Here is a 27,670-nt window from a genome sequence, read left to right as displayed (position 1 = left end):
CCGGTATATTTTCTGTGAGTTAGAGGATTTGGACCCACGGGTAATCCCATAATGCCCGAACACAGTTTCACATCAAGAAGAACTAGAACAGCTTGTTCAGCTCCATTTCCGGCCATGGAGAGCAAGTTTGTACAAAAACTAACAGTGAAATGTAACTTGAGTTACAACCTAACTAGTACAGTAATTCAGTAGTAATTGGCTTCCATTACTAAACCCCCAACGGAAACCTATCTTCAGCGCATCAGAAATGTTACGATATGCTATAAGCTAGGTCTCCTACAACTAAATCATAATATTGAGGCATCAAAACAAGGTAGCAGGTATTATACGTTGGACATTTGAGGTTAGCGAAAAGACAAAAAATGAAAATTCGAAAATGTCATGTCAGTATTCATTTAAAAGCCACCGGCAGCTTCCGCAGCAGACCCGCCACGCAAGTCTGAAGCTAGGAAAGTTGACGACGCTGCAAGTAATCTAGAACGAAAAGCTTACACAGGCAACGCAGAAAAAAAAAACGAGGGGACTAACGTAGTCACCATCCCCTATCGTGTTTTATTCATTCGGATAAACCCAACACTGGTTTAGGCGAGTTAGTCCAACTCCCAACGTTGTTAGAGCGGCTTTGGCTCACGTTGTTGTATGCTAACGTATAATGAAGGCGCTGCCAGTATCGAAACGAGAACGCACGCGCCTACAGCTGGCCTGCATTTACATTCTCGGCGCTGTCTCGGATTTGTTCGGAGAGTCCGGAATACGAACTAGGCTCTGTAAGAGTGGGAATTTTCTGCAAATGGAGGCCTGACTAGATGCACGGGAATCGGATACGCTTCCACACGAGGCCGGGACTACTCGCTGCCGCGTTATTAAACGGATGCGAATTGGGGCGGCCCGACACTCATTGAACGTGTTGAATTTGTTGTTCGGTTCTGTTCGTAAGAAATTTGCCGGAAGAAAGAGAGTGAGAGTTGTTCGCTTCTTGAAGCTTGCGCTGGGACAAAACGTAATCGAAGCTTCTTGCGGCAAAGCTATAGAAGTTACGCCGCAGCGCTTCCATGTGGAAAATGCGTGGACCTCCATGGCTGCGGCAGGAAAGAAGATTGCTTTTTTGCGAGCGGGCCACATATGAAACAAGTACAGCAGCAAAAGCTCAACGTAAACTTCGGATATGAATCAAACAAATGAAGGAATCAGAAGAATATGGATTTCAGAAAAGATGAATGCATCTCTGTTTCCAATGTCGTCCAGCCCCGGAACTAGCACCTACCTGTGATGTGAAGTCTCGAGGAACGACTACAAAACCACCGTAGCTTCGGAAAATTTGTGACGAAGTTCTGTACTATAGCGTGTTCATTGAGAGAAGGAGAGAGTGACCATGCTGCATTTCCTTTTCCATTACCTCCGGTGCAGGGTAGCAAACCGGATGTTCGTCTAACTCACCTCTATAGCTTTCCCCCTCCTTGCTATCTATCTATCTATCTATCTATCTATCTATCTATCTATCTATCTATCTATCTATCTATCTATCTATCTATCTATCTATCTATCTATCTATCTATCTATCTATCTATCTATCTATCTATCTATCTCCCTCTCTCCCTCCCTCCCTCTCTCTCTCTCTCTCTCGTGTTTTTGTGTGCGTTGTTTTCTCTTGTTCTTTAATGCGATAGCATTACAGGTGGACCTTACGAACTTTCTGGGTATCCGTCCGACAAAAGATATGGCTCAATCCCGGACACGGTGCAGTTCAACGCACAGCGTTTTAAAGCGCTAGCTGTCACGAGGCAAGAATGCGATCAAGTGGCACGTGACCCGTGCACGTGACGCACTCACCAGACAGTTTCCAACAGCGACTTTGACTCCAGAGATGCACGGGTGTGATCGCGGCCTAACGGCTTGAGCACTGAGCTTTCCGTGCTGGAAGTCAGGGGGTTCCATCCGACTGTCGCGGTGAACGCACTCATTTATAGCATCACAGGCGGACTTCACCCACGTTGGAAATACATCCAACAGAATACGCGAGGTGTGTGTTGAGGGTACGCACTCGGTGTCAGGGTGTGCACGAAATTCCGAGACAGGATCGAGACACAATTAAGGAATTGAAACGTCACTTTGATAAATGACGGAGTGCAAAGGTCGCCCGCGACGCAAGCGCGCGCAGCTGTCCAGATGTGACAGTTATCGTAATCTGTCAATGCCAGAGTTAGCCGTGCTATATATTCTGAACCAGTCGTTTTGTCGTGTTTCTTTTATAATATATATAATAACTATATTCTAAGGGATGTGCCTTTTGGATGGCGCCGATAACTCCACTTCTCTTAAATGATAGATGTGCTCGGAAAAGTTTCAAACGAAGAATGCAGGAAAAAAAACTAAACAGTTCTAGTAGTTCCCATACACGCAACAGAAACAAATGTTTCCGAGCAGTTCACAAAATTCGAGTGTTCGTGTAGAAGCACAAATGACGTTCATCTCTGGTAAAGAACACATCACTGGTTAAACGCACACAAGAGACACGGGAACACGATAATTGGTAGAGTTTCTTCAAAAATCTGGGATATGTTGAAGTTATTACATCTTATTGTTACACGCATGTACTTTTCAGGGCTACAAAGAAAAAGACAACACTGCGTGCATTCTTTTCTTCCGTCCTCGTCCTATGTTGCGCTGTTCAGAAAAATTTCGGTAGAAACCATTTCAGGATGACTGTCGGCGTTAATGCGATTAGCATTGAAGCAATATAGTGATACTCCGTATTGCCATCGCCGAAACGCATCATGTGTGAGGCAAGGTAAATATATCAGGCAACGAAGCTTCCATATACAACCACATACGTTCAAAACATGGCGGTTCGTCGGCGGTTCATGGGACTTAGCGCCATGTGTGTGACGAGAACACTTCAGACGGAAGAAAAAATAATAATGTGACGCCATAGCCGGTAAAAACAGAAGTGACGTCTTTCTGTTCTCAAAGACGCGAAATTTGTTTTGGTGGCTACCATTAGAGCTGTATATTCAATGTAGATATTTGAGCTTGTTGGTGTAACATTTCGCAGTTTTTCTTTCTTTTAGAGCAAGTAGCACAAAGACGTAAAAGAAGAACACACACACACAGGAGCTACGTGTGTATCTGTTCTTCTTTTATGTCCTTGTGCTATTTGCACTACCAGAAAAATTCAAAATCTATATTCAAATGCCCCGCCATTCAGTTTGATGGGCGTTCCGAGCTTTCAGCGCCGAAAGCTATCCAGCAGACGGTCAGCCCTAAGGGTGTCGAGATCGCATCCCGGCACAGAGCATACTTTTTCTGGAGGCCAACGAAAGCTTTGGGTGTAGAGCACTGGTCCCATTGTCAGACGCCAAGCCCCTCAGCCAGCGCAACCACACGAAAACAGCTAAGGTAAACAATTATCTGGCGGTTGTAACGCGCTATTGTTGACAGGAAAGGTCAAGGAACAATGAAACCATCCGCACTACCAAATTCAGAAAAACGTCGACAAGCAGAGCAACAGATTGTATGCGGAGGTCGTATTGGAACAGGTGAACTTTACGAGCGCACCTTTCTGCACACTTGAAGTGCTGCATTGCATTGCTAGTGATAAATACGTCAATGCCCCGCCCCCTCTTATATTAGGCGCTGAGAAAAGGGTATGTATTGATAACGACAAAGTAAAATAGAGTTGTATTTTATTTCCTCGCCACCCGTATATAAAGTTGATTAGAAATTTTATTTTCGTTCAATGAATCAAATTGTCCCGTTTTATTCAAAAAACACTTCTTTCCCCGTGTTTGTTCCCTCCTGACATTGTGGCGCATCAATCACTGCTCCCGTAACTACCCAAATGATGCCGGTGACAATTTGTTCTGAACCGCTTTCCGTCCGAAGCTTCGTGACCTATCTGGATCGACCTCGTATGAGGCGTACATTGCAATGGGGCTCCTCTTTCTCGCTTTCCTTGGACAAGCTTCGCCATCTAGTGTGGCCGCCACGAAGTCCGCGTGTGGCACGTCATTGAATGTATATGAAGACAATATTGCCCGAATATATATGACGTGGTTTCGATTGCAACTAACGCTGGAAACTTTTTAAAATATTGTGTTTGTCAATGAATACAGACGCCATCGATTTATATTCTCGTAAAAACAGTTTTTTTGTGTGTGTGCATTCATTCGCTCATTACGTTTATGCGAAAGCACATAGTCTAGGGACCTCTTTTACAACTTCTGCAAGAGTTATGGGGTCCTGCCTGCATACAACGCCCAATGTGCAATCCTTCTTGTAATCTTGTAACCATTCCTGCATTGAAGAGTGGCATGTACCACGTGGCACATACCCAGATACCAAAGTTGTCATCAAAGAGGCGACAGACATACAGACAGACAGACAGACAGACAGACAGACAGACAGACAGACAGACAGACAGACAGACAGACAGACAGACAGACAGACAGACAGACAGACAGACGGACGGACGGACGGACGGACGGACAGACAGACAGACAGACAGACAGACAGACAGACAGACAGACAGACAGACAGACAGACAGACAGACGGACGGACGGACGGACGGACGGACGGACGGACAGACAGACAGACAGACAGACAGACAGACAGACAGACAGACAGACAGACAGACAGACAGACGGACGGACGGACGGACGGACGGACGGACGGACGGACAGACAGACAGACAGACAGACAGACAGACAGACAGACAGACAGACAGACAGACAGACAGACAGACAGACAGACAGACAGACAGACAGACAGACAGACAGACAGACAGACGGACGGACGGACGGACGGACAGACCACCAACTAGGTGAAGTTTAAAAAGAAACTCTAATTGCACTAGAACGTTTAAAAAAATGCCATGTACATGTTTCAAGCAAAGCGTAACTTTCTCCCTAAAGCGGCTGTTAGCGGCTAAAACAACAAAAAAGCTTTAGACGAGGAAAGGGGTTGCCGATGGGAGCAAATGTGGTGGCGAGGGCCCTAAAACTTGTACAAGGATGCCGCTCGGCCAGATTCACGGCGGTGCAATTCTGCGAGCGACAATGGCCTGGCAAAGGAGCGTGTTTCCGCGCACGTCAGCATGCGCCGAGACGGTGATAAAGGACCTTGCGGACGCCGCCGTAATTAGGGCGAGCGGCTGGCCACGCGCACGAGGCTTGGACGAGGCACAACTTGATAACGCGGTTATAGCGCGGCCCATCATCCATGCCGCCGTGCAAGCGTGCTACGGTACATACCGCTATTGCGATGCAAGCGAGCGGGCCTTTGAAGCGTTAGTGCGCGCTAATGTACTGCTACACGTGCCGCAGGTTCTTTTTTTTAGGCGGAAGATGGCTGAAACCAGGCGAGGGAGTATTGTGACGGCACTTTGCATTAGCCGCCGCGAGTTTCGGCCGCAATGGATTCTGTGAAGTATGAAGCTGGCCCGACAGTAGCGGAAGTTAAGCGAGGACGACTATAGTCAGCCCATGGTCGTGTAGCTATGGGCTTTTAAGACTTACGTGCTCAACGAATTGCTTCTTTTCAAAAAAAAAAATTTTAGTGTCGATTTAGCGTTACATGCGAGAGAAATGCGGTAGCATTACGTCGCACCACTTTGAGGTCCCGGATCCATGATTTAAACCTCGTTCACCACATCGCAAAGTGTGGTTCAGTAGCTCACTGGAGCAGACCACCGTCAGTTGCTACATATATATATACCTTTTTCGACCTTGACACTTCTAATGCTAACACATTATTGTACACATCGTAAATGGAACGAAATTATTTGACGAACACGAAAGTTAGAAGAAGCGAAAACTATAAAATCAAAGTACGATCACACTAATGTGGTTATTCAGGAAAACGTGCTTGGCGTGATCTGCTGTTTCGCACTGCACTTGAGAATAAACAGATGACATTCACCTGCAACGGCATGTCACAGTGTCGTCTGCTCTGTTGAGCAGACAATAATGGGGACATCGTCTGTTCATATGCTTGAGAATGAGTGACAATGTTCTGATGCAAAGAAACGTTACACAGCCGTCTGCTTTGATGAGCAAACAAACATGGATATACCACCTGTCGTGATGTGCACACAAGCATGAGAATATCGTCTGCCTGATGAGCAGACGACGTACTAGTGCGATGCTCTGACAGCCCACAGCACGTTAAAAAATAGACGTAGTGTAAGGTCATGTACTTTCGCGTGTCCGTGCTCGTTACTGAATGAAGACAGTAGCTGTTTCGTATTCAGTGTTATATGTCCCTGAGAGAGCGAATATCGGAAATGTCAACGTAGACTGTAGCCGGTACAGAACTTGAGTGACAGCCTAGTGTCGAAACATACTTCTACGACTCTGTATCGCTGCACAAGTGAGTGCAACTTGCGAGACAGCGGGGACAAAAGGCCAATCACGGCGCAAACAAGTCACTGACAGCACAAACCAAATTTAAGGCCTAAAATTCAACGTGATTGCTTCGAATGAAGTCAGTTCATACGACCGATTCGTTTGTCTGTGCACCCTTGGTCTACACATTCCTAAAGTTTTTTTGTTTTATTCCTCGAACCGCTGCGAAAACGCCAGAAGTAGTTTCTTAGTTGTAACATGCCCTTCGCGGAAATTGTTCGACGGGAAGACACGTGTAAGAGAGAAAGAGATAAATATGGCTTGGGGCTTATGTTCTGAATTTCACGTACTGCCTCTAGTATCCTTGTTGGGATATATGTTGGGTTCGGAATCCAAAGGTAACTGAGCTTTAAAAGGGAAAAAAATAGAAAAAATAACAGCTAAACCAACCAAGTAAAATTGTTTGCTGAAGCACGAGCAAGTACGGCGGTGAAGTTGCGCAGATGTTAAAAGTATTTTGAAAAAAAAAAAAACATTTTGACCTTTAAAGAATGTACTCTGATCCCGGTAGGTTTCTCGTTTAATGCACTCACTTGAGCGGCTAATTATACCAGAGACGATTCTCAGTGGCTATCATAAAAATATATAAAGGAAATAACCACGGTTCAGCGTCGAAAAGTTCTCAGAACGACCACGCCATAGGATTTTTACATATATTTCGAATAAAATGGTTTCTACGCAAAATACCAAGAAAAGTTTCACTCGCGACCATATATTTACATTCGCACTCAAGTGCTAGAGCAGATAAAGAGCAGGAAAATTAACGCAGGACTTGCAAAAAGTCATAAAACCGACCAAAGGCCGGGGGTTCCACAAGAACACGGCACCTCGCCGCCGCTGTGCTGAAGTACGGCTGAAACTCTCGCTATCGCGAGATGGTTTCACGCCCACGTATGCTAATGAGGGAACATCAGACTTAATTGACCTCGTGGAGAAAGAAGAGGTCGGTTCAGCGCGAAATTAAATTGAATTAGGCACCGTAAGGCGGCACACGAAGTAAAAGAGCCCGACCACCATTTTTTATACTTTCCGCTGTGTACCTATGTCTACGTATGTGTGCGTGGAAGCGCGCTTCTGCGTAAATGTCTGTGTGCGTGCGCGTGCGTGTATGTGTTAGTGCATGTGTCTGTGAATGTGTTTGACCGTGTGTGTGTGTGTGTTTGTGTGTGTGCGTGCGTGTGTGTGTGTGTGTGTGCGTGTGTGTGTGTGTGCGTGTGTGTGTGTGTGTGTGTGTGTGTGTGTGTGTGTGTGTGTGTGTGTGTGTGTGTGTGTGTGTGTGTCCATTTGTCTCGGCGTGTGTGTTCTCAGTCCTTCAAAGCAATAACCATAAATAGCCCTCACTTCTGGCTGCTGCAAACACTGTCCGAGAAGTTTCCTCGAGCTGCCCTTGTAAAGCGTGCACCACCACATACTAGCTTTTGCTGAGGCAGAGCCAGTCTTACTAAACGTGACGACGTTTATTGGAGTCGTCGAGCCATAGACAGAAATACAGCAGCAGCAGCAGCACGCGATGGCGACGGCGCTTAATAGCGTGCCGACCTACTTCTGGCTCCAAGACACGCGATGACAATGGAACTGTCTAGTGCCTTTCTTCTTCCTTACAGCTGCTTCTTCTTCCTTTACGTTGCCGCCTCCCCCCCCTAAAGTAGTTTCCTCGAGCTGGATCTTGTAAAGTGTGCACCACCGTATACTAATGTTTGCTGAGGCAGAGCCATCCTTACTCGACAGCATACACGGTGAAAGTAGGGGAGGGTTTACCTTCGAAACGAAAGCATATTGGCATTTTTGTCCGGAGATAGTCTTCCTAACCGGCACTGCTCCCGTGTAGTACGCTAATTTATCGAGGTTTAGTTATTATTTCGCTGGTGTAGTGGTGTTGGGTCTTCCCTTCATTTATATGCCATCTTTTTGTCGTTCTTTTTTTACATTTTTTCGTATTGTTTTATTTCCGCTTCATTATTTGGATTTCTTTCACCCTTCACCGATCCAAATATTTATTTTCTACTTTGTCTTTCTTTTCTTGTCTTAATTTTCTGGTTCATCGTGTTGGCCGCCTGCAATGCTTCGAATTTTCTCTTTTGTCGTTTGGCACGCTGACGTCTCTCTGGGTACTTTTTCTATTATTTGGTTGAGATAGTGAGTTACTTTCCCAATTTCTTCATTTATTTATCTCATCTATTATCTCGATATAACATTTAGCAAAGCAATGATAAAAGTATGTTAATGGTAATTGTAATTGCTATAAACGTCATGGTAGTAAAACATTTAGTAAAGCAAATATCGAGATAATCATGGATTATCTGTATCTCTTTTTTCTCTTTCATTAGTAATGTTTCCAGTCTGTTCCTCCGGTACTATGTTCTCTTCGTGTAATCTTTTTCTTATTTCCTTTGCAGCCTCATTTTTAGCGCTCCTTTCCTTACTTCAGTTCTCACTTTTTTCCTTGCGTTTTTCATTTATTTTTATTTTCCTTCATTCCTCCTTTTCTTCCAATCTTCCTTTCTTACTTCCTTTCATCTTTCTTTCATTCCTTTCGTTCAATCTCCATTCGTTCCTTCATACATTTTTCTCTATTTCCTTCTTTTCTCGTCATTCTTCGATACGTGTCTCAGACTTTTTTCTTCTTTAATTAGTTCCTCTTTTTCTTCCCGTCTTCCTTCCTTGAATGTTCCTTTCATTCATTTATTTCTCTCAGTATTCATTCCTTCCTTCCTTGCTGCGTTTCATTGTTCCTCTTCTTTTTCTTCTTTCTTCGGTATTCCCTCTTCGTCTTGCCTCTATGGATTCCTCGAGGACTGAAGACTACTCCCGTTTGCATAACAGACAACAAATCTACTAACTCATTGCTGCAAGATGCACGCACTTATGTCATCTTTCTTTTTGTTTACTGTTTGCTACAGATGCCTTGCGACAACCCTCCTTAACCAAAATTTCAGCAACAAAAGAACTGACTCCCTTGTAAACAAAAATCCCAGTTTCCCACGAAAGGCGGAGCATCGATTGCGTTAGAAAATTAGCAGAGAGTTATACGAAGTAAGGACAGTAGCTTCATCGGCTATGTAAACTTGGAAACGTTCGCTTGCTACCTGAATTCATGCCTGGTGTCAGCGCACACAGGAAAGCAGGAACACATCACACTCGATGATCGCAGACGCTCGCTGTCAAGACGCTGGCGTGAGCAATCGCGGCAGCAGCGGCGAGCGAAAGTCACCTTCGTGCTGTCTATCGTTTCAACGCAAACAGCGGCGAGAAAACAGCACGCACAAAGCTATGAGCCGTCTGCAGATCCCTTTCAAGATGCGGCGCGTGCGATCGCGCGGCTCCACGTAAAGTACGCAGTCGCTGGTGAAGTAAAAGCCGGCCTTGCCTCCCTCCCGCGCTGCCTCCCCACTTTCCTCCGTGTCGTGCGTGAGATTGATCCGCTATCGTCAGTTCCCCTTGCGCCCAGTCGCGAAATATGCAGTTGCTGCGGGAGCACAATGCCACCCTCCCTCCCTCCCTCCTTTCCCTTTTCCCTCCCATACCCCCTTGGTCTTTCGCGCCACAAGAGACGGCGCGTTAGCTCTCCGCCTTCCTCCCTCTCACACGCCAGATTGAGCCGCGATACAGCATGCGGCGCACGACGACGTTGTTATCGCCCTTGGACTTTATGCAGAACATCACGGCGACGGCGACGGCAAAAATGCGCCTGGAGTGTCCATACACACAAATAAACAGACAGCTGAAATTAAGGATTCTTCATCAGATTCATCGTCTTCATGAACGTCTTCAACAAATCTGCTTGAATTAATGGTCCTTCTTCTACTTCGTCCTTCCTCCTTCATCGAGCGCCGTGCTAGGAAGGAGGCCCTGTCTGAAGGCCAGCTTCCGTGAGTAATCCGGCCTCACGATGTCCGCGCAGAGAGTCGAGTGAACGGCTCAAGAGTTTAGAGAAAAGAAAGAAGAAAAAACTCGACACTGAGCCCTCGTGCATGCAAGAGACGCTGATCTTAATTGCGCGCGATGCTTGTTCGTCGCGGCAAGACAAGCGTGGGTCACCTTTCATTAAGAGTTTGTGCAGTGGAGCGTTGTTTTATGAATAACGAGCTCGGATGACCTTTAGAGCCTCCCTCTCCAGCGCTAACATTGGGGTTCCCATTAGCGTTAAAATTCACGTCAGCGGACGAGAGTTTTCTTGTTTTATTTATTTTTATTTTAACGCGCGAAGCAGTGGTGTTCGAGGGAGCCGAGTTCAACATCACGTCGGAGTACACTGATCCATGGTAGAGTGTATAAGCGCGACTGTGCGAGTACGTAGGAAGAAATAGATGCACAGACACAGCGCTTCGCTTTCAGCTATAGATTTTACTTTCGCACCCATCGATAAATATATACCGCACGAGCGGGAACAAACGTAACAGCAAAAAAGAACATTCAGTGGTGAATTTCGATAAACTGTACACATGTGCAAGGCATGGGGAAAACATGTACTGTAGTGATCACAAAGATAAGCCGAGGAATCGTATCTCCTCTTCAGACTGCACTGATCTCCTTGAAGTTGTTCTCGTGGGCAGGCAAGACAGACTGGAAGGCAAGACTAAGTACAAATATATTCGAGAAACAAAGAATACCATTTGCAAAATTTTCAACGCCCCAGTGTATTTAACGTAGTCTTAATTGTTGCATACAAACAAATTCGAGTCAGCATGGACTTCGGTGGTTAATTTACTTCACAGCGTTTTTTCGTGTTTATCTACTCTTCCCAACATCTCTGCTTCTCAGAGTTCCTCTCCCAAAAACAGTGCCTCCCTGTTTTCAGTGACACTCAACGAAATGTAGTCTTCAATCATCGTCGTCGTGATACTCATGCCAACTTTGTCGTATGGTTGGCTGCTTTGCAGAGTAAGCTACTACGGCATGCTAACGGGGTCTAAGTCTATACCTTTTCTTCTTTTCTGAGAGGCGGGGGGGGGGGCGTTTTCTGTTTCTTTTAAAATTGAGCTTACTTAGCAAACGTTTCTCGTGGTCGATATAAGCTCAGCTATCGCACACGGTATCATACACACTTCCAACACGCATTAGAAATTTGAAGCGTCACACAAAAAAGGAAAACAAAGCATTACAGTGCATTCTTATCACGCTTAACTGACTTCGCAAGATGTTGCGCACAGGAGTTTGATGCGAACTTAACGACTACCGCGTGCAACGACGCGTTCGGGAGAGACGCGGAAATTAAATCACGATGACACAAGACAGGCACGTCGATATATTGATTAAGTCTCGTCGCGAGGAAAACTTTTCAGAATTGCACTTTTATTAGCTGTCCTGAGACGTGACTTCCCCGGCCGTGTTGAAACGATGCTTTTCGAACCCAATCCTTTGGTATAAACACAGAGATTCTAATAAGAGAGAGACTCCACAACGGAGAGACTCCATGAGATCAAGTAATAATAACCTCCTCCACGCTTTTGTTTATGTACACAGCTAAGCCGCAGGGCAAGCCTCACGAAAAAATAAAGGGCTATTAATGCCGGTTTAACAGCCGGCAAATGGTCACATCGAAGTTGGAGCCCGAATATTTTGCGCTCTATATTCTCAAGTTGGCATGGAGAACGTCTTACTTTGCTCCAGCCTCTGATGACTGGATATTTCTTTGTTGTTGTTGTTTTTTTACTTCTTTCCGTTGGCGAAGCCACTATCAGCGAGGTTGACAAATGAAGATAAAACAGACAAGTGAAGAACCACCGCTTCTGCACATCATCACCATAAGACATAGCTCATCAACAAAATTAAGAAACAAAATAGTCAGACATGTATTTCAGCGACTCCGAAGTTGGACCGTGCACTTCAGAGCTGTGTCCTGGACATTTGCTGTTGCGGGCGGAGATTTCGCGTCGTTGTGTTCGGGGGCGTTAGGGGTGCGCCGCACTCTCATTTCGCGCCTTCAGAGGGCGTGGTAGAGGGGTAGCGAAAGAGCATAACAAGCAGGGCACTTCCTCCCCCCACTTTAACGCCTCGAAGCGTGAATCCCATTGACGAGTGTCGTCCCTTTCCTTTTTCTTTTTTTCTTTCTTTTTTTTTGCACAGCTTTGAGCGTATTGCGTTGTATGCAATTGCACAGCGCTGAACAGACTCCCATCGCGCCGCATGTTGTTACATAGCGTAATCTGCCGGTGCATGTCGTTCAGAAACGGCGTGATGGCAAGAGTAGTTTTCTTTTTATTTGTTACTGTTCTCCGTTACTCGTTACAGAACTCAAGTTTCTTGCAGGCGCTTCTAAAACGAGAACTGAAAGAATAAAGAAAGACACTGTCTCTGGATCTGCGCAATCACTCTGAGGAGTTTCCTCCTCTCTCGTTCCTCTCTCTCTCTCTCTCTCTCTCTCTAACCACCGCTGGATGTTGACCACACGTAGCAGCAGCCCGTCTCCAAGCGACACTTCTAATTTTTTTTTCAACGACGCCCTACACACAAACAGCCAGAGGGAGCGTAAGAAACAGCAGCCCGAAGGTAATAAGCGGTTGCGGTCCACGCAAGAGCCTCAACTCCTTGTAAATGGTTCACGGATCAGCAGCAACAACACGTTGCTTCATGCTCGCCTCGCATTGTCGTACGCAGGCTGTTATTAATGGCGGTAAGGGAGTGGGGGGGGGGGGGGGGGCTCTTTTTACGGCGTTGTAAGCGGGGCCACCGAAAACTGCGTGCATTCAAGGAGCGGCGTTCTTTAATCAGCTCGCCGCAAAGACAAAAGCTCCGGCGTGCTGCGCGCGCATTCAGTGTTCCAAGACCTCAGATACGTAGCCTCACAAAGAACGGGCGCCCTCACGTTTCGACACAAGAGCCCGGTCGAAGCGGCGCAGGGCTGTTAAGGCGACCTTGCGCAGTGACACGCCCGCTGCGGTGAAAAGAACGAGCCGGCGCGTAGTTTAATAACAAGCTGCGGAGTGTGGTGGCGTCGCATTTGGCGCGGTAAAGAAAGAAAGCGGACAAACTCTACCGGCCGCAACTTTATGAGCAGGAAAAATTATGAGATGCGACTCAGTTTTCTTTAGATAGATAGATAGATAGATAGATAGATAGATAGATAGATAGATAGATAGATAGATAGATAGATAGATAGATAGATAGATAGATAGATAGATAGATAGATAGATAGATAGATAGATAGATAGATAGATAGATAGATAGATAGATAGATAGATAGATAGATAGATAGATAGATAGATAGATAGATAGATAGATAGATAGATAGATAGACAGACAGACAGACAGACAGACAGACAGACAGACAGACAGACAGACAGACAGACAGACAGACAGACAGACAGACAGACAGACAGACAGACAGACAGACAGACAGACAGACAGACAGACGTCAGAAGTAAGTCAGGTTGTCGTAGAACCACATCTACCCCACAAAAATCAAGAAGCTGTGGCAGCATTAGATAGATAGATAGATAGATAGATAGATAGATAGATAGATAGATAGATAGATAGATAGATAGATAGATAGATAGATAGATAGATAGATAGATAGATAGATAGATAGATAGATAGATAGATAGATAGATAGATAGATAGATAGATAGATAGATAGATAGATAGATAGATAGATAGATAGATAGATAGATAGATAGATAGATAGATAGATAGATAGATAGATAGATAGATAGATAGATAGATAGATAGATAGATAGATAGATAGATAGATAGATAGATAGATAGATAGATAGATAGATAGATAGATAGATAGATAGATAGATAGATAGATAGATAGATAGATAGATAGATAGATAGATAGATAGATAGATAGATAGATAGATAGATAGATAGATAGATAGATAGATAGATAGATAGATAGATAGATAGATAGATAGATAGATAGATAGATAGATAGATAGATAGATAGATAGATAGATAGATGTGGCGAAAAGGGAAGTACAGAAGGGAAACGTCGCCGTCTGCTCTTCTTGCCTCTTTGCTCTGCCTGTCAGGTTAGAAAACATGAAGCTTGTCTATAGCTATTAATGGGTTTTGCGTACGCTACGGCATTATTCAATAATAAGGCCTATCGTATTGGTGCTGGCGATGTTTTGTGATTAACACTTGGTGTTTCTCAATGTTCAACGTGTACGCATGCCAAAAAAGCTCGTCAGCGCATTCCCACAACATAACAAACAGTCGCCTGGCCACTTTTCCCTGCAGCAGACGATACATCGATCATCTACCTGCTCGCCGTTATGGACAACAGACGAAAACGGTGTGCACCTGTGCCGGTTGGTCATAAAGCACTTTCACAGCCAGTGTTTCTCTCATTCACGTCGTTCAAGTTCCGAATGCGAGAGTGCTTGCACAAAAAGCAAACAGTCGCGGAGAAACACAGTGCATCGGCATATCTGAAGACGTTCAATAGTGCGAAGAAAAAGGTAGAGTACCTTATTTTGACAGCTTCAACATCGCGCATTTTTTTCGTCGTTCCCGTAGCAGACGTCCATCAAAAAACACTTTTGACAGGTCACGCCAGCCGCGTTTGTTTTTGCGGCGTCGTCTGCTCACTGCTCTATACAGAGCAGACGATCGACGACGCACTCGCGGCGCATGCGTCGTATGCACGTCGCAGAGGAGAAGGCGCTTCCTGCGGTACCCTAACTCGCTTCATAGGCTGAAGTGAGCCTCAGCTTCGACAACGCTGCAAGTTTTCTTTTTTTAGTGCGTAAACTGGCAAAGACGCTATTTTACGCAAGGGGTTTCGGAAACAAAGCACCCCACCTTAAGAAAATACGGGCGTCTCCCTTTGTGGGATGCTCGTCTCCACTTCACCTCTCTCCCCACCTCCCCCACCAACCCAAACCCCAACAAACACTTGTGTGCCACGCACACGCACGCTGTTCTTCCAAGACTTTGTAAGGAGACACGGGCTGTTCTCCACTGGAACCTGATGTCGCAGCATTGAGGACAGGACATTAATCTTGAGCTCTAACGTAAACACTAAGCATCGACGACGCATGCGCACCGAAGCACCGCTTTCTTTAGCGGAGCGAGGTTTCAACAGCTTCGATCAAGAGCTGAAAAATCAATAACACGTTGTTCTAAGCGCCGGCTTGAATGGTCGGAAGATACAAAGCAAAACCGGCGCGGGTGGTTACATGCCACTGCGATTCGCTTTGTCTTCGAAGGCTACCCGCCTTTCTTCGAGCTAACCTTGTACACGTTAACTGTTTCAACCTGCCGTAACAACAAAAGTCGACTATATGTTTTATGAAAAAAAAGGCCGTGCGGTTGGGAAACACTCCGGTAAAGTGTGCCCCGGGATATATACAGGTGCCCAGTAAAAAACAACGGACGTCTCTCAAGGAGAAGATGCCTTTATTACAAACGTACCGTTGTTTGTATAGGCTCTAAGCATTTAGTGGTTATCAACACAGAAGACACAATTCCCATTGTGAGAGCGGAGCAGTGTCCCACCTATGATATTGTTTAACCAGTTTCGTTTTTTTAATGTCGTACACTCGATCTCTCGCATACACATTCTCGGCATCTTCTGCACTTTATTAGCCGATATTGACCCTTTGGTATATTTTTTAACGCGGCGTCGGTTGGAATCTGTGTGTATTTCAACGACGTGACCCTTTGTAAGCGCATACGCGTGAAAGATGCGCCCTATTTGTGTTTGTGTATTTATCTTAGCAATTTGGAAAAAGCACAGTGCGATTAAACCACTGGCCAAGGAACTGATCTCGGTGTCACCAGTGATGAAAAATGGCTAAATCGCCATACTTCCACAGTTAAAACATAGCTGCGTTTCACTAAAGGTGGCAATACTCAATATAGTATTTACTTTGGTACCACATGGTTAACCTCCCTGTCCTTAATTTACTTTATATATATGTATATGTATATATATATATATATATATATATATATATATATATATATATATATATATATATATATATATATATGTAACTATGATATTTGCTGTCATATTATTTATTAGAGTCAGTTTTGCACTGCAGTAATATGCCTAGCAATGTAATTCAACCAGGCTACATGTTTACTAAACCAGTGGGTTCTTCAAGAAGTTTTTCTATTTCATAAAGATGAGTAACATCATTTGGTTTAACGCGAAAAGAAGACGACGGGGAAAAAAGAAAGAAAGAAAGAAAGAAAGAAAGAAAGAAAGAAAGAAAGAAAGAAAGAAAGAAAGAAAGAAAGAAAGAAAGAAAGAAAGAAAGAAAGAAAGAAAGAAAGAAAGAAAGAAAGAAAGAAAGCGACGAACAAAGCAAGTAACAAACAAACAAACGCGACAACAGCTTCGGATTTCGGCAGAGGCTCACCGTATCAGATTTGGAGGAACCATTAATCACTGTCTATACCGAAAGCCACCTACTCCGTCGAGCACTCGGGAGGTTTAAGCAGATACTACGATGTCGTTACCTCACAGGTAAACTACATTGTAACGTTACAGTGTGGGCTTTGTCTGCTGCGCACACGTTGTAGAGATATAAGTGATAAATTGGGAGGTGCTTCAGCTGTAGTGATATCTGAAACTCGCTCTGAACATTTTGCGATGCAGCGAAGAAGACGGTGCTTGATAGCGCCACCTGGCAAGCCGTGCTGTAATGCACTTGGATGGCTACACTGCTGCTGAAGACAACGTCTGACGTTCATCTAAGCTTATTTGTTTGACTTAGGGCTAAGTGTAGCTTTTTTCAAAGTGGGTATGCCAGTAGCTGACAAGGATAAATTGTTTAACGCATGCGGCGCAGATGGTGGGCGTTTGCGATAAGTCTTGAAAGCCCGCTTCTCCTGGAACTTTCTTGCATGAGGTGAAGCACGCTTCTCGGGCGCTACCTTGGACCATATCGTACACAGCCCCACAAAAATTATCCTTGGAACTCCGTTAATTCTACATGCCTCCTCAAAGTAACATACAATGCACTGAAAACCACTAAAATATAACTTTGTAGTAAGCGAAACAGTCGCTTTAGTCAGCGTTTTTTTTTTTCAAATGATAGAGATACAGGTGTTGCAAGAGTTTTACATATAAATTACGTTCGCGGGTGCGTTTGAAAGGGAAGAATAGAAAATGTTTCTTTTGTCCGTTTGACCAATGAAATTACTAGACCGAAAGAACCTCAATCCTACTACTGAAGATTCAGAGCCCAAGTTTTTACATAAATAGGTGCCAAACAAAGAAAAACGAAAAAAAGAAAGCGTAGCAATCCTTATACAGGTGAGTTTGTGGCTCGTTTGCGTTACTATGCCTTTTTATTTCCGGAATATTTTCCTAAATGTAAGGCCCGATGAAAATTAACTAAGCGCCACTGGTTTATGGATGGGAACCGGAATATGATAAGCATTCGCAGGTTGAAAAACAGGGATAAACGTCTGTGTGTTAAAGGGACTGACAACCAGTTCTTGTGGCACCCATTTTTTTTTCTTTAATGCAACGGGAAGCTTACTGGTCTGAGTGCGCAATCATGGAGTGGTAACGCGCAAAACGCCGCCAAACATTTGTTATCAGAATGTTCCGATCGGCATTGAGGATGCAATCGTGCTCAAAAAACGTACTGGAAACAGTGACAGTTGAGCTCCATAACGATTAAGCGCCGCCGTTCGTGGGAAGCAGACGACAAGTGTGGCTCTAGCTGTGCAAAAGTGACATTTCGTTTATCAAGCCGATGTTCCTGTGGTTCCCGTTGGTCGTAGTGTTGGAATGTTTTTTTACAGTAATACGTCGTGTCCGAATCTACGCCCCAGCGATGGCTCCCTCCCGAGTAACAAGAACCGATCTCGAAGCACATGCTCTTGCTGGGTTCAAGCGCCAGGCCTTCTTTTAATAGCCAAGCCAAGCTAAGCGGTAAGACATGCCGGTAGTGCTATTATTTCAGTGCTGACACCCATTCGTGGCACTATTCGTCGATGTTCTTTTGTATCTCACAGAGACCACAGAACTCGGGGTACTAAATCGCAAGCTCGCGCGCGTACAACCGCCCTCGTGTGCATTGCGATGCATCGAACAGCTCTGCCCGCTCTGCCACTCCACTTATTACCACGAAGACACCGAAATAAGCATAGAATATAGCGTGAAATCCAAACAATATGCGAACTGCAAGTTTAAGCAATAGGTTTGCTGTACTTAATAGAAGCCGACTTGCGAACACTAATCTCATACACTTCACCTGATAGCAGCAACACTTCACCGCCAGGCCACGCCACTTACTGGTTTTTGGGACTGTCTTTTCCAATTTAAAATTATATTCCCTACTTAGGTCGAGAAGAGCGTGCTGGATTCTATCACCACAAATGCAGGTCGTTTCATTTCCATCAACGTCTTACGACACATTCTGGCCAATTGTCAGTTCCTTTGTGTTGGCTTTGGTAAGCATCTGCCATGGAAACGCGAATTCTTGAACGTTGGGCGCAGTTTAATCGAACGAAGTAGTGAAGGTAATACGGAAACTACCCAGAGTACTGTGCACTGCGCCCTTCATTGTCTTCCAAGCGACGGAAAAGAGAGTATGACACAGGCGACAGCCATGATTGATCGATGGGCCAAATTCTGCAGCTAGTTTACTCTAGAAGAGCACGATACGAGAAGATGTTGATCCGGGACGATTGATCGATGTTCACATTGAAACTTTCTTCATGCATGACTACGAAGACAGGGTGGGTAAAACATGACAGTAAAACGAGCAAAGCTTTCATGTTCATGCTACAGTTCATGTTCATAAAGTGTTCATATCACTTTACATTTTAATGTTTACAAAACAATAAACATTTAGCGTTCATAACAGCGAATCACAAACACAATAAAGATTTACTGTTTTGCCTTTATGCATTCTTCTTGGTGATTCTAACAAAACACCGTGCGGCTAAAACACTGATCAAAACATGGAACTCGGTGTCATCAGTAATAAAAAAGGTCTAAATCACCGTACTTTCAGGAGTAAAACATAGTTGCATCTTAGTAAAATTACCATTACTCAATATCGTATGTTTGCTTCGTGAAATTGTAAGTCGTTCCATGTCTAGTCTTACTTGTTGTTTTCTTTAACTGTTATATTATCAAGTAAGGTTTACTGCTCGTGTTCGTAAACGCGAGTTGCACCATGAACACTTTGCAAAACATTTACGATATGCTGATGAACATGAAAGTTTAACCTGTTTTACTTTCACGTTTTGACTCTCCTGTATTCGTAGCTGCTCTTCGAAACTTCAGCAGGGTGCTGTTGAAAGAGCACTGCGATGACCCTGACTTTAAGCGCAAGTCACTAATTTCGCTGCAAACTAAGCTTATATGGAGCTCTCAGCCCTTGTTATATGGATTAAAAATCATTCCATACCGCGAACCGAAACCACCGCACCACCTCCAAGGCGCAGAACAATCATTATACTGATGAGTGTAATGCACTAAACATATAGTCTTTCATGATAACTACGCATCATTGTGCAAAGTACGATGGTGAGTCTCAAGTCATTGTACTGCGCTGCAGAAAATGGTATCAAGTTTCACCAGTTACAGTGTTGCATATTATTCCCTTACTTTCGTGCAAATGGGCATCATCATGATGCAATTCTAATATTTCTTTTCGACTATCAGGTATCGCTTTTCGTACATTTATATGCCGTCGACCTCTGCTGTGAACACCAGATGAAGCAGCAGCGGAGGAACACTGTGATTTGGTACGCTCCTCGTCTTTTTATCATCTAACGTCTTGTCCACGAGCTTTCACATAACTATACATGGCGTTATTTGAGATCGTACGTTCCAGACTCTTCATAATCTGCCAGAGCGAGGTTGTCATATAGTCGAACCCAGCTATAACGAACAGGCTTATACGCAAAAAAAAATTGTTCGATAAAGCAAGTAATTCGATATACCCAAGCTCACCTGAAATAAGGAACCTAAACGAACTTTTGTGATGCGTTCGTTGTATACGAATTTGTTATTTCCAATGGTGTAAAGAAGAATCAAAATCTTATATATTGGGTACAAAACTATGCGCAGTATACACAAATTTTTGGCTTAGAAACGTTTCTGTGTCACTAAGGATGGAGTTTTCGGTGCGAGAGATTTTGTAGACTTGCTCCAATCCACTTGCCATTATGGCTACATTGCACTTGTGGTGGACGCCTTGAGTTCGATATAGCATATGTCTAGTTCGTTAAAAAGGAGTTTATTTTCCATGAAAATTGTCGCAAGCCAGTAAGTTTCGCGGGTTTTATATATCAAATAATTAACTTTATCCGAGTTCGTTATATTCACGTTAGACTGTAGAATAAAAAAATATATACCTTCATAAAAGAGAGAGAAAGGGAAAAAATGTGACTCACCACGTGGTCCTTGTGTTTCAGCACGTCGGCGACCGGTTGCTGTCGTGGCCTTTGGAGGTCCCGAAGTCGCTCCTGGCGCAGTCGTTGGCGCCTCAACGTTCACTGCAGCGCCAGTTTGCTGGTGGTGTCCCTGATTGGCGCAGCACCTAGTCTGCTCCGCTGAGGCGCCGACAACGACCGCCGAAGTTGCTGTGGCTACGGCTGTGGCAGTCGACGACGTCACAGTCATTCCCTTCTGCAAGTCCTGCGGCACCTTGTTCAGTGACACAACGGTGACGTTGATCCGCGGGCAGCGACCCTGCTTCTCCAGCTCGCGATACACGCGGAGGTAGGAGTCGTTCAGGGCGAACCAGGACCCGTCCTTTTCGACGACCTGTATCCGCGGTACGCGATCTCGGTTCTCTTCGAGTCGCTGGCCGAGCTCGTCGACTACGTCCGGAGGAAGGACGCAGGCGCCAGCGGCCGAGTCGTCGTGCAGGTAGTGAATCTCGGACGGCGCGAGTAACATCTCGGAATCGCCTTGGCGACAGACGACGCCGGCAGAATCGGGTGACGTCTGCTTTCGGTGATGGGCGGAAGTCGGAGCAGACGACGCCGAAGTAGACGACGACGAAGACGACAGAAGTAGGGGTGCTAAACACCTTTCGAACGCCGACTTGAGCTGGAGAGAAGACGTCTTCCTTTCTGGTGTTGGCACTAGGCACTACAAACTGCTAAGTGACGTCTGTCGTTGGCGGCCGTGGCGTAAGTTTTAGATCTCGGAACAGACGGCGCTGTTCAACTCGGATGACCTCTGCTTTCGGTTGTGGATGGGGCAAATAGGTGCAGACGGTGCCGAAAAAGAAGACGTTAGAATTACCGATGCTGAACACCTTTCGAACGCCGACTTGAGCTAAAGAGAAGACGTTTTCTCAACTAATGACGTCCGTTGTTGGCGGCGGCGGCAATGGCCTAAGTTATACCTGAATACACAACGACAAATGCAATATAGCAGTAGTGCAGCTAGGAGCACCTGGTAAATACTGACTTGAACAAGAGAGGAGATTTTTCCTTCTTTATGTCAGACTTTAGACACTAAGAAATGTCGAATCTTGTGGCTTTGTCGAAGGCAACGCTTATGCAAAAGCGAAAGCGAAGACGTTCGGTAGCTGTATCGACACTGGCTATCGCTCGCTGACTTGTGCAGAATGAAATGGCGCCTTTTTTCTGTACCTATCTCTCCACACGTTTAGCTAGAAGTTGTAAACTGTCGGGCAACATCTATTTTCGTCACAGACGTCAACACAAGAGGTGAAGACGAAAAAAAAAACTAGTCAACCTAGCAGCATAAATTCATCCACTCACACCGACTCGAGCTCAAGAAAAAGCGAAACTTTCTTCGCTTTTGGCGAACTAAATAGTGCAGTGCGTTTGTCACGAGCCACAAACTAAGGATTCGTATGTCTTCTTCTTGTGGCGCTGCTTAGCCGTAGACGGCAACTTGGAGCAGACGACGAAAAAAGCGACGGTGAAGACGAAAGCGAAAACGACAGCAAGTATATCAACCGCCAGACACCTCAGGGGAAGAGCACACCCTTTCTTTGTTCTTTCTTTCGTGGCCCGACCTCTCACACCCACGTGCTCTTTGCTCCTTGCAGGCTAATAATGAAACGCAACGTCGCCTCCAATTTCCTAGCGCGGTGTCCCAATTAAGGCGAGCGGAAGCTCGATACCCGGGGCCCACGTACCTTTCTCATTCTGTTTTTCCTTGTACGTATCGGCGCCGACGCGACAGAACGATTGATCCTAAACGGCTTACAAATGTAGCCTCTGGTCAACTCTCTTCTTTTACGTTGCCTATAACTGTCCGGCCACTATACGTGTTCACGAATTTCCCATCAATTTCAACTCAAACGTACAGACAGGCAAACTATCTAGGAGAGCACCTCTTCTGCTTGTCAGTGGGCTGCAGGTATTTTGAAATAAACACTCCGAATGTACACACCCTCAAAGGTAATGGAGCAAGCGATCAGTGACGAAAGAATGCCTCGCGAGTACGCTCCCAAACGCATAGGTCTCTAGTAGCCTATCACCGCATTCGTTTCCCTGTACACTATATGCACTGTCCGATTGCGAACGGTCCTAAAGACAAGCAGCGCAATCAGACGCCGCTCCGGACGCCCACCTGAGTTCAAACGATGCGGATCAGGCGCGATGCCAAAGATCGACCACCGCAGCCAGCGTCGGAGTTGCCGCAATTAGGCCGCTGTCGCTGGACGTGAGAGATGGGGCGAAACTGCGGGTGCTCCGTCGAGACGGCGAAAGTCGAAAAAGCGTGCGCGCTTGCACGACGACGCGAACACGGTGGCAAGAACGAAATCGTCCGGCGGCACAAACGCACTCCCCGAAGAGCCGCTGGTACGTAAAATAAATCATTCACGACGAAAAGAAACTACCATGCGATGCGGCGCCACTACGCACGCACCCCGGTCTAGAGCACCACGAGCGCTCTGTCTCTCCCGATCCCTCCTCCGCCGCATCACGTCAAGCCCAAAACATCCGCACCTTTTTTTGTATGCATATACGGGGAGCCGATGCGCATTATGTCAGGTGCGCTAAAAAACGAACGGAAACTCCGAAACCGAGTTTCCAAACTTGTCGCCGGGTATTTCGCTTTGCCAGGTGAGTCGCGGAAATTTCAGAAACGGCGATATTTTGTAGCCGCGAATTAAACTCCACAATTTTTCGCAAAAACGCGGTGAATCGATCCGTTCTCCACGCTACCCGACGGCGACCCATCGACATCGCGCCGTCAAGATGGCTCCGTTCACGAACGCGAAGCGGCCCGTCTGCCCAACTTCTTCTGTTCCTTCTTACATAATCTGAATTCCAACTGAAGCTTTTGTGAGTCCAGACGACAAGAAAATGTCTCATACAAGTATGTGTGAGAGTTCATGTGTCTGCGTTGCTCGAGGAATCCGATGGGGGCCTTGTAAAATTGTTTTGTGCAGATTGGGAAGGTCAAACTCCGAGCAGACGATAGAGTTTTGCTGATCATCAGAGAGGGAAGAACGTAAAAACAGCCTTCTGCTGAGATTTTGGTGCGCGTCAAAGCACCGCGATGAATTGAACTTAGCATTGAGCTACTATTTGTTTATTATTGCTAAGGCATAGCTTTCAGAGATTGAAATTAGTGCGACAGGGAAATTCATGCAACTCGATCGCTTAATTGTTACAGTCAATTTCACTTAATACGCGACGACCTGGCACTGTTTTATTCGCTATTTATTCGCTAACTCTCTGGTATAACGTTCGTTTGTTTACTTGTGGCATCAGTCATCTCGGAAAATGCTGGCTCCAAGTCAAGCCTGGACCACTGCCACTTTGTTGTTGTTAATGTGGTCACAAAACATATATGGCCTATGCTTACGAGGGGGATTGACCACACTACTACGGTAATGAAAATGAAGTGCATACAACTAGGACAAATGAAACAAACAATCGGAAACTAAATAATGGCTGACATAATGTGAGCAGGATTTTATTAAAGCATACTTCGCAGAAAAAAAAGAAAGAAAATACACCACAATCGGCAACTTTAGCAGCGTAACCTACCCGATGCTGCAATGAACTTATGCATGACCTGTGGCTGGTTATACGCTCCAAAGGACAGTGCGTTTGGTGTCGATAAAGCTAAACTTAGATTACTGGCCGCAAATACGAGGAATATTCTGCGGGGGCGGAGACGCGGAGACGCGGCGACCGGAAGGAAAAAAAAACATCTTTTGTTTCTGGTTCGTTGCAAAATATCAAGGTTAGTAATGTAAATATACCAGATGTACAAAGACAAAAAATTGTTTTATGCTGAGAAAGTAAACATAATAAAAGCAATCGGAATGCCCTTTTATTCTGTGCCTTAAAATAACGGTGTCTACTACTTAATGTTAACATTCCTAAACTATCCAAGTATTGTGCTAATGACTGTCGTGACAGGAGCACGGAACATTCTTGCTGTAGATGAATTGTAGTCAACTCGTTTTATTTTATTTTACTTTACATTATTATATACCCCTTTCAATCCGAGGTGTTACATAAGAGGTGGGCTACGCCAATGCATTCTAGAACAATTCAAACACAGTATTATGATTAAAGTAGAAATAGGTTCGTAACAGACAGCCTGTCTTACCGTTCACGTGATTTCAGTGAGACAACGAGATCAGAAATGCCAAGCTATATAAGTACCTGTATGTATGCCTGGGTGTCTTGGTCCTGTAATTAATTCTGGCTGAGTTTCCTCTTATAATGCATCCTTTTAAGTTCATTGCTAAACAAGTAACCCAACAAAACACACAATAATAAGCTTCTTACTTTGCGCGAGCTTGTTATGACTGGATTTTTTTTTGCTAATTTTTGTTGGTGAAACCACTACAAGCGATGTTGCGAGGTTCGTGTTGTTAGTTACTTATTACTCTAAAAAGTGCCGTACGAGTTATATAGGCTGTTTCAGCATTAACTACGCACAGAAGGAAACCGCAAATAGACAGATTAAGTGCCACATAACGGTGCATGCACATCAATAGTGCAATAGAACATCCCTAAGCAGCGAAATTCAGAAATGCAAAGTCAATTGTATTAGCACCTCTATGCAGCTGAGTGGCTTAATCCTGTGATTGAGTCTGACTGGATTTCCTCTTAAATTACATCATTTTAGGTTCATCGCTAAACAAATAACGAAGCACGATCAACAGAGCAACTCTTACGTGGCTGTTGAACTTTTGTGCAGGATGTTTATGTCTTGAAATGGGGCCTGAAATAAGTCAATAAAAATTACCATTGAATCAAGCCAAAACTAGAAGGTTTCTACCAAGCGCCTTAAACCAGCTGTGCAGTTTTAAAAACTCTGCAGTATATATATACATATATATATATATATATATATATATATATATATATATATATATATATATATATATATATATATATATATAGCTTTAGCTTGACTTGATCCAAAATCCTATTTTGAAAACAAATTCTTCATCTCTAAAAGTATGCTACCGAGTTTTATGCTTACATCAACATAATGTATTAGCGTCACGAAAGCTGATTTCACAAAGTATGCTTAAAGACAAAGAATGCGAAAATGAGGTTAGGTACAACACCGACTGCACGTGCAAGCTTTCAGTACTACGCAACACAATACAACCCCGGAACTGACACTTGACTTCGATTTGCAATGTCGGTATTACAATGTCGGCAATTAATGCGGGATCACAATGTTCGCACAGACCCAACAGCCTAAGTTTGCACCGATGCTATTGAAAACATGTTATCGTGAAAACGTGTTATCATGTGAAAACATGATACAACGGTGTTATCCTGAGCTCTGTTGCTCGTTCCCAACAGCTGTTCGCAACAGCAGAAGGTGACAGCACAAATGCTGCCAAAACGTCCAGCCAACACAAAAATCATATCCAGCTTTTCTGGACACGTACCAACTAGCGCCCCAAGCGGCCCCGGCACGAAGCTAGCGCGTTTTCAATGGAACGAGCGGGTTTTTCGCGAATAACAAAAGCTGCAGGTCGATTATTGAAAAACGCAGGCGACAGACGTGTTCTGGAAGACAATCCACACGAGCCAAATGCAGTGATCACGCTAAGGCACGTAAGAATTTTGTTCCCACAGCGGTTAAAGGTTTAGCAATGGGAGCCTATGGAAACGACGAAAATTTGTACTCGATTTTCGAGGCACGAACGGTGCCTGTAATTAACCTACGACGTCTATCGTAATACGCAGTGCAGCGTATGTAGTCCGGAGACTCAGCTTTCGATTGATGCCTATCTCGACTCTCCACACATGGTGCAACATTGTTCCCAAAAGCGTTTTTTGAAACACTGTCGTGAAAATTCACGTGGTATCTATAAAAATATGAGCGTAACACTGCGCGTAGCCACGGAAGCCGTGGCCGAGCGGTAGAATCGCGCGCACCTTTCGTCTCCCTTCGCGGTGGCCGCGGTTCGATTCCCGCTTCGCACTTTTTTTTTAAGCCGCATAGGGCCTAGTTTTATAGTCTGTCACTAGATGGCAGAAACACAAAATCCAATATTTGCTTTCGGTTCTGGTTTTGCAGCGTTGCAGTTTCTTTTTTTTTTTAGAAGCCATAGGACTTAGTTTTACAGTCTCCCAACAGATGGCAGAAACACAAAGCTCATGGTTTGCTTTCGGTTCTAGTTTTCCAGTGGTTCTCTTGAAATATTATGTTTTCTATTTTCCTTCCTAAAACATAGCAGTGTTGTGTTCATTAGTTAGGTCACCGCATTTATGAATATTTTATTCATTGGACATCATAACTAGAAGCTTGCGCATAGCTTTGTGTTATGCAAAAAAAAAACACTTTAGTGCTTAGTAGCGTGGAACCTGGGAGAACAAAATGGCTATTCTTATTGCGTTCTTCTGGAAGGTCCGTTTTCACGACTTTCGCCTGTCCTTAATGGCACATACTCCGAGCGAATTAGGTCCACCTGGGCCACAATGCCACCCGGTGGCCAGTGCTATTCCTATGCAACATTCGTGCGGAACAAAGGGTCTGCTAAGCTGAGTCGCTGCCCGAACGTTAACTATTTCTAAAGATTCATTCAAATAAAAAATGCGCCAACTAGGAGAAGACGTGCAGCGTTTGGATTAATAGCTACTGTTAATGTGTTGCCTACAGCCAAGTGGTATGAATGTGTAGGTGTGCCCGTAAAAAATCCATTTGAATAAATGTCCCGTGTTGTGGCTGCCCCGGTCGCTCTACAGAGAAGCTAGCTTGGCTAGCCGTCAGTATTTAGGATCAACACATGGCGTCGCTCGTTCAGTGCAGTTGCTTTTAATGCGCAGCATTCGTTGGCGAGTACCCCAGCAATTTGGTAGCAAAATCGTGCAAAATCGTGTCTGTAACGCCAAAAAACTTGACGCATTTCCCATATGAATA

General features: G+C 44.8%; 1 protein-coding gene across 3 annotated transcripts in view; it reads right to left on the bottom strand.

Annotated features, from left to right (window-relative positions):
• Nucleotides 1-25,516, bottom strand: part of LOC135913020 (nucleolin-like) — a 217,256-nt gene extending 191,740 nt beyond the window's left edge. The window contains exons 1-2 of one of the 3 annotated variants that reach the window (XM_070524384.1): nt 25,461-25,516; nt 20,722-21,514 (exon numbers count right to left, since the gene is read on the bottom strand). In XM_070524384.1, coding sequence (XP_070380485.1) covers nt 20,722-21,229 — 508 coding nt within the window. In that variant the 5' untranslated portion in view covers nt 21,230-21,514; nt 25,461-25,516. Of the gene's footprint in view, nt 1-20,721; nt 23,639-25,339; nt 25,380-25,460 lie in introns of those variants that run through there. The other 2 variants (XM_070524385.1, XM_070524383.1) reach the window with 2 other exon arrangements.
• Nucleotides 25,517-27,670: the final 2,154 nt, after the last annotated feature.

The sequence above is a fragment of the Dermacentor albipictus genome, chromosome 8, assembly GCF_038994185.2.
Source record: "Dermacentor albipictus isolate Rhodes 1998 colony chromosome 8, USDA_Dalb.pri_finalv2, whole genome shotgun sequence".
NCBI lineage: Eukaryota > Metazoa > Arthropoda > Arachnida > Ixodida > Ixodidae > Dermacentor > Dermacentor albipictus.
The sequence above is the reverse complement of the archived record's forward strand: the minus strand, read 5'-3'. Positions and strand labels throughout refer to the sequence as shown.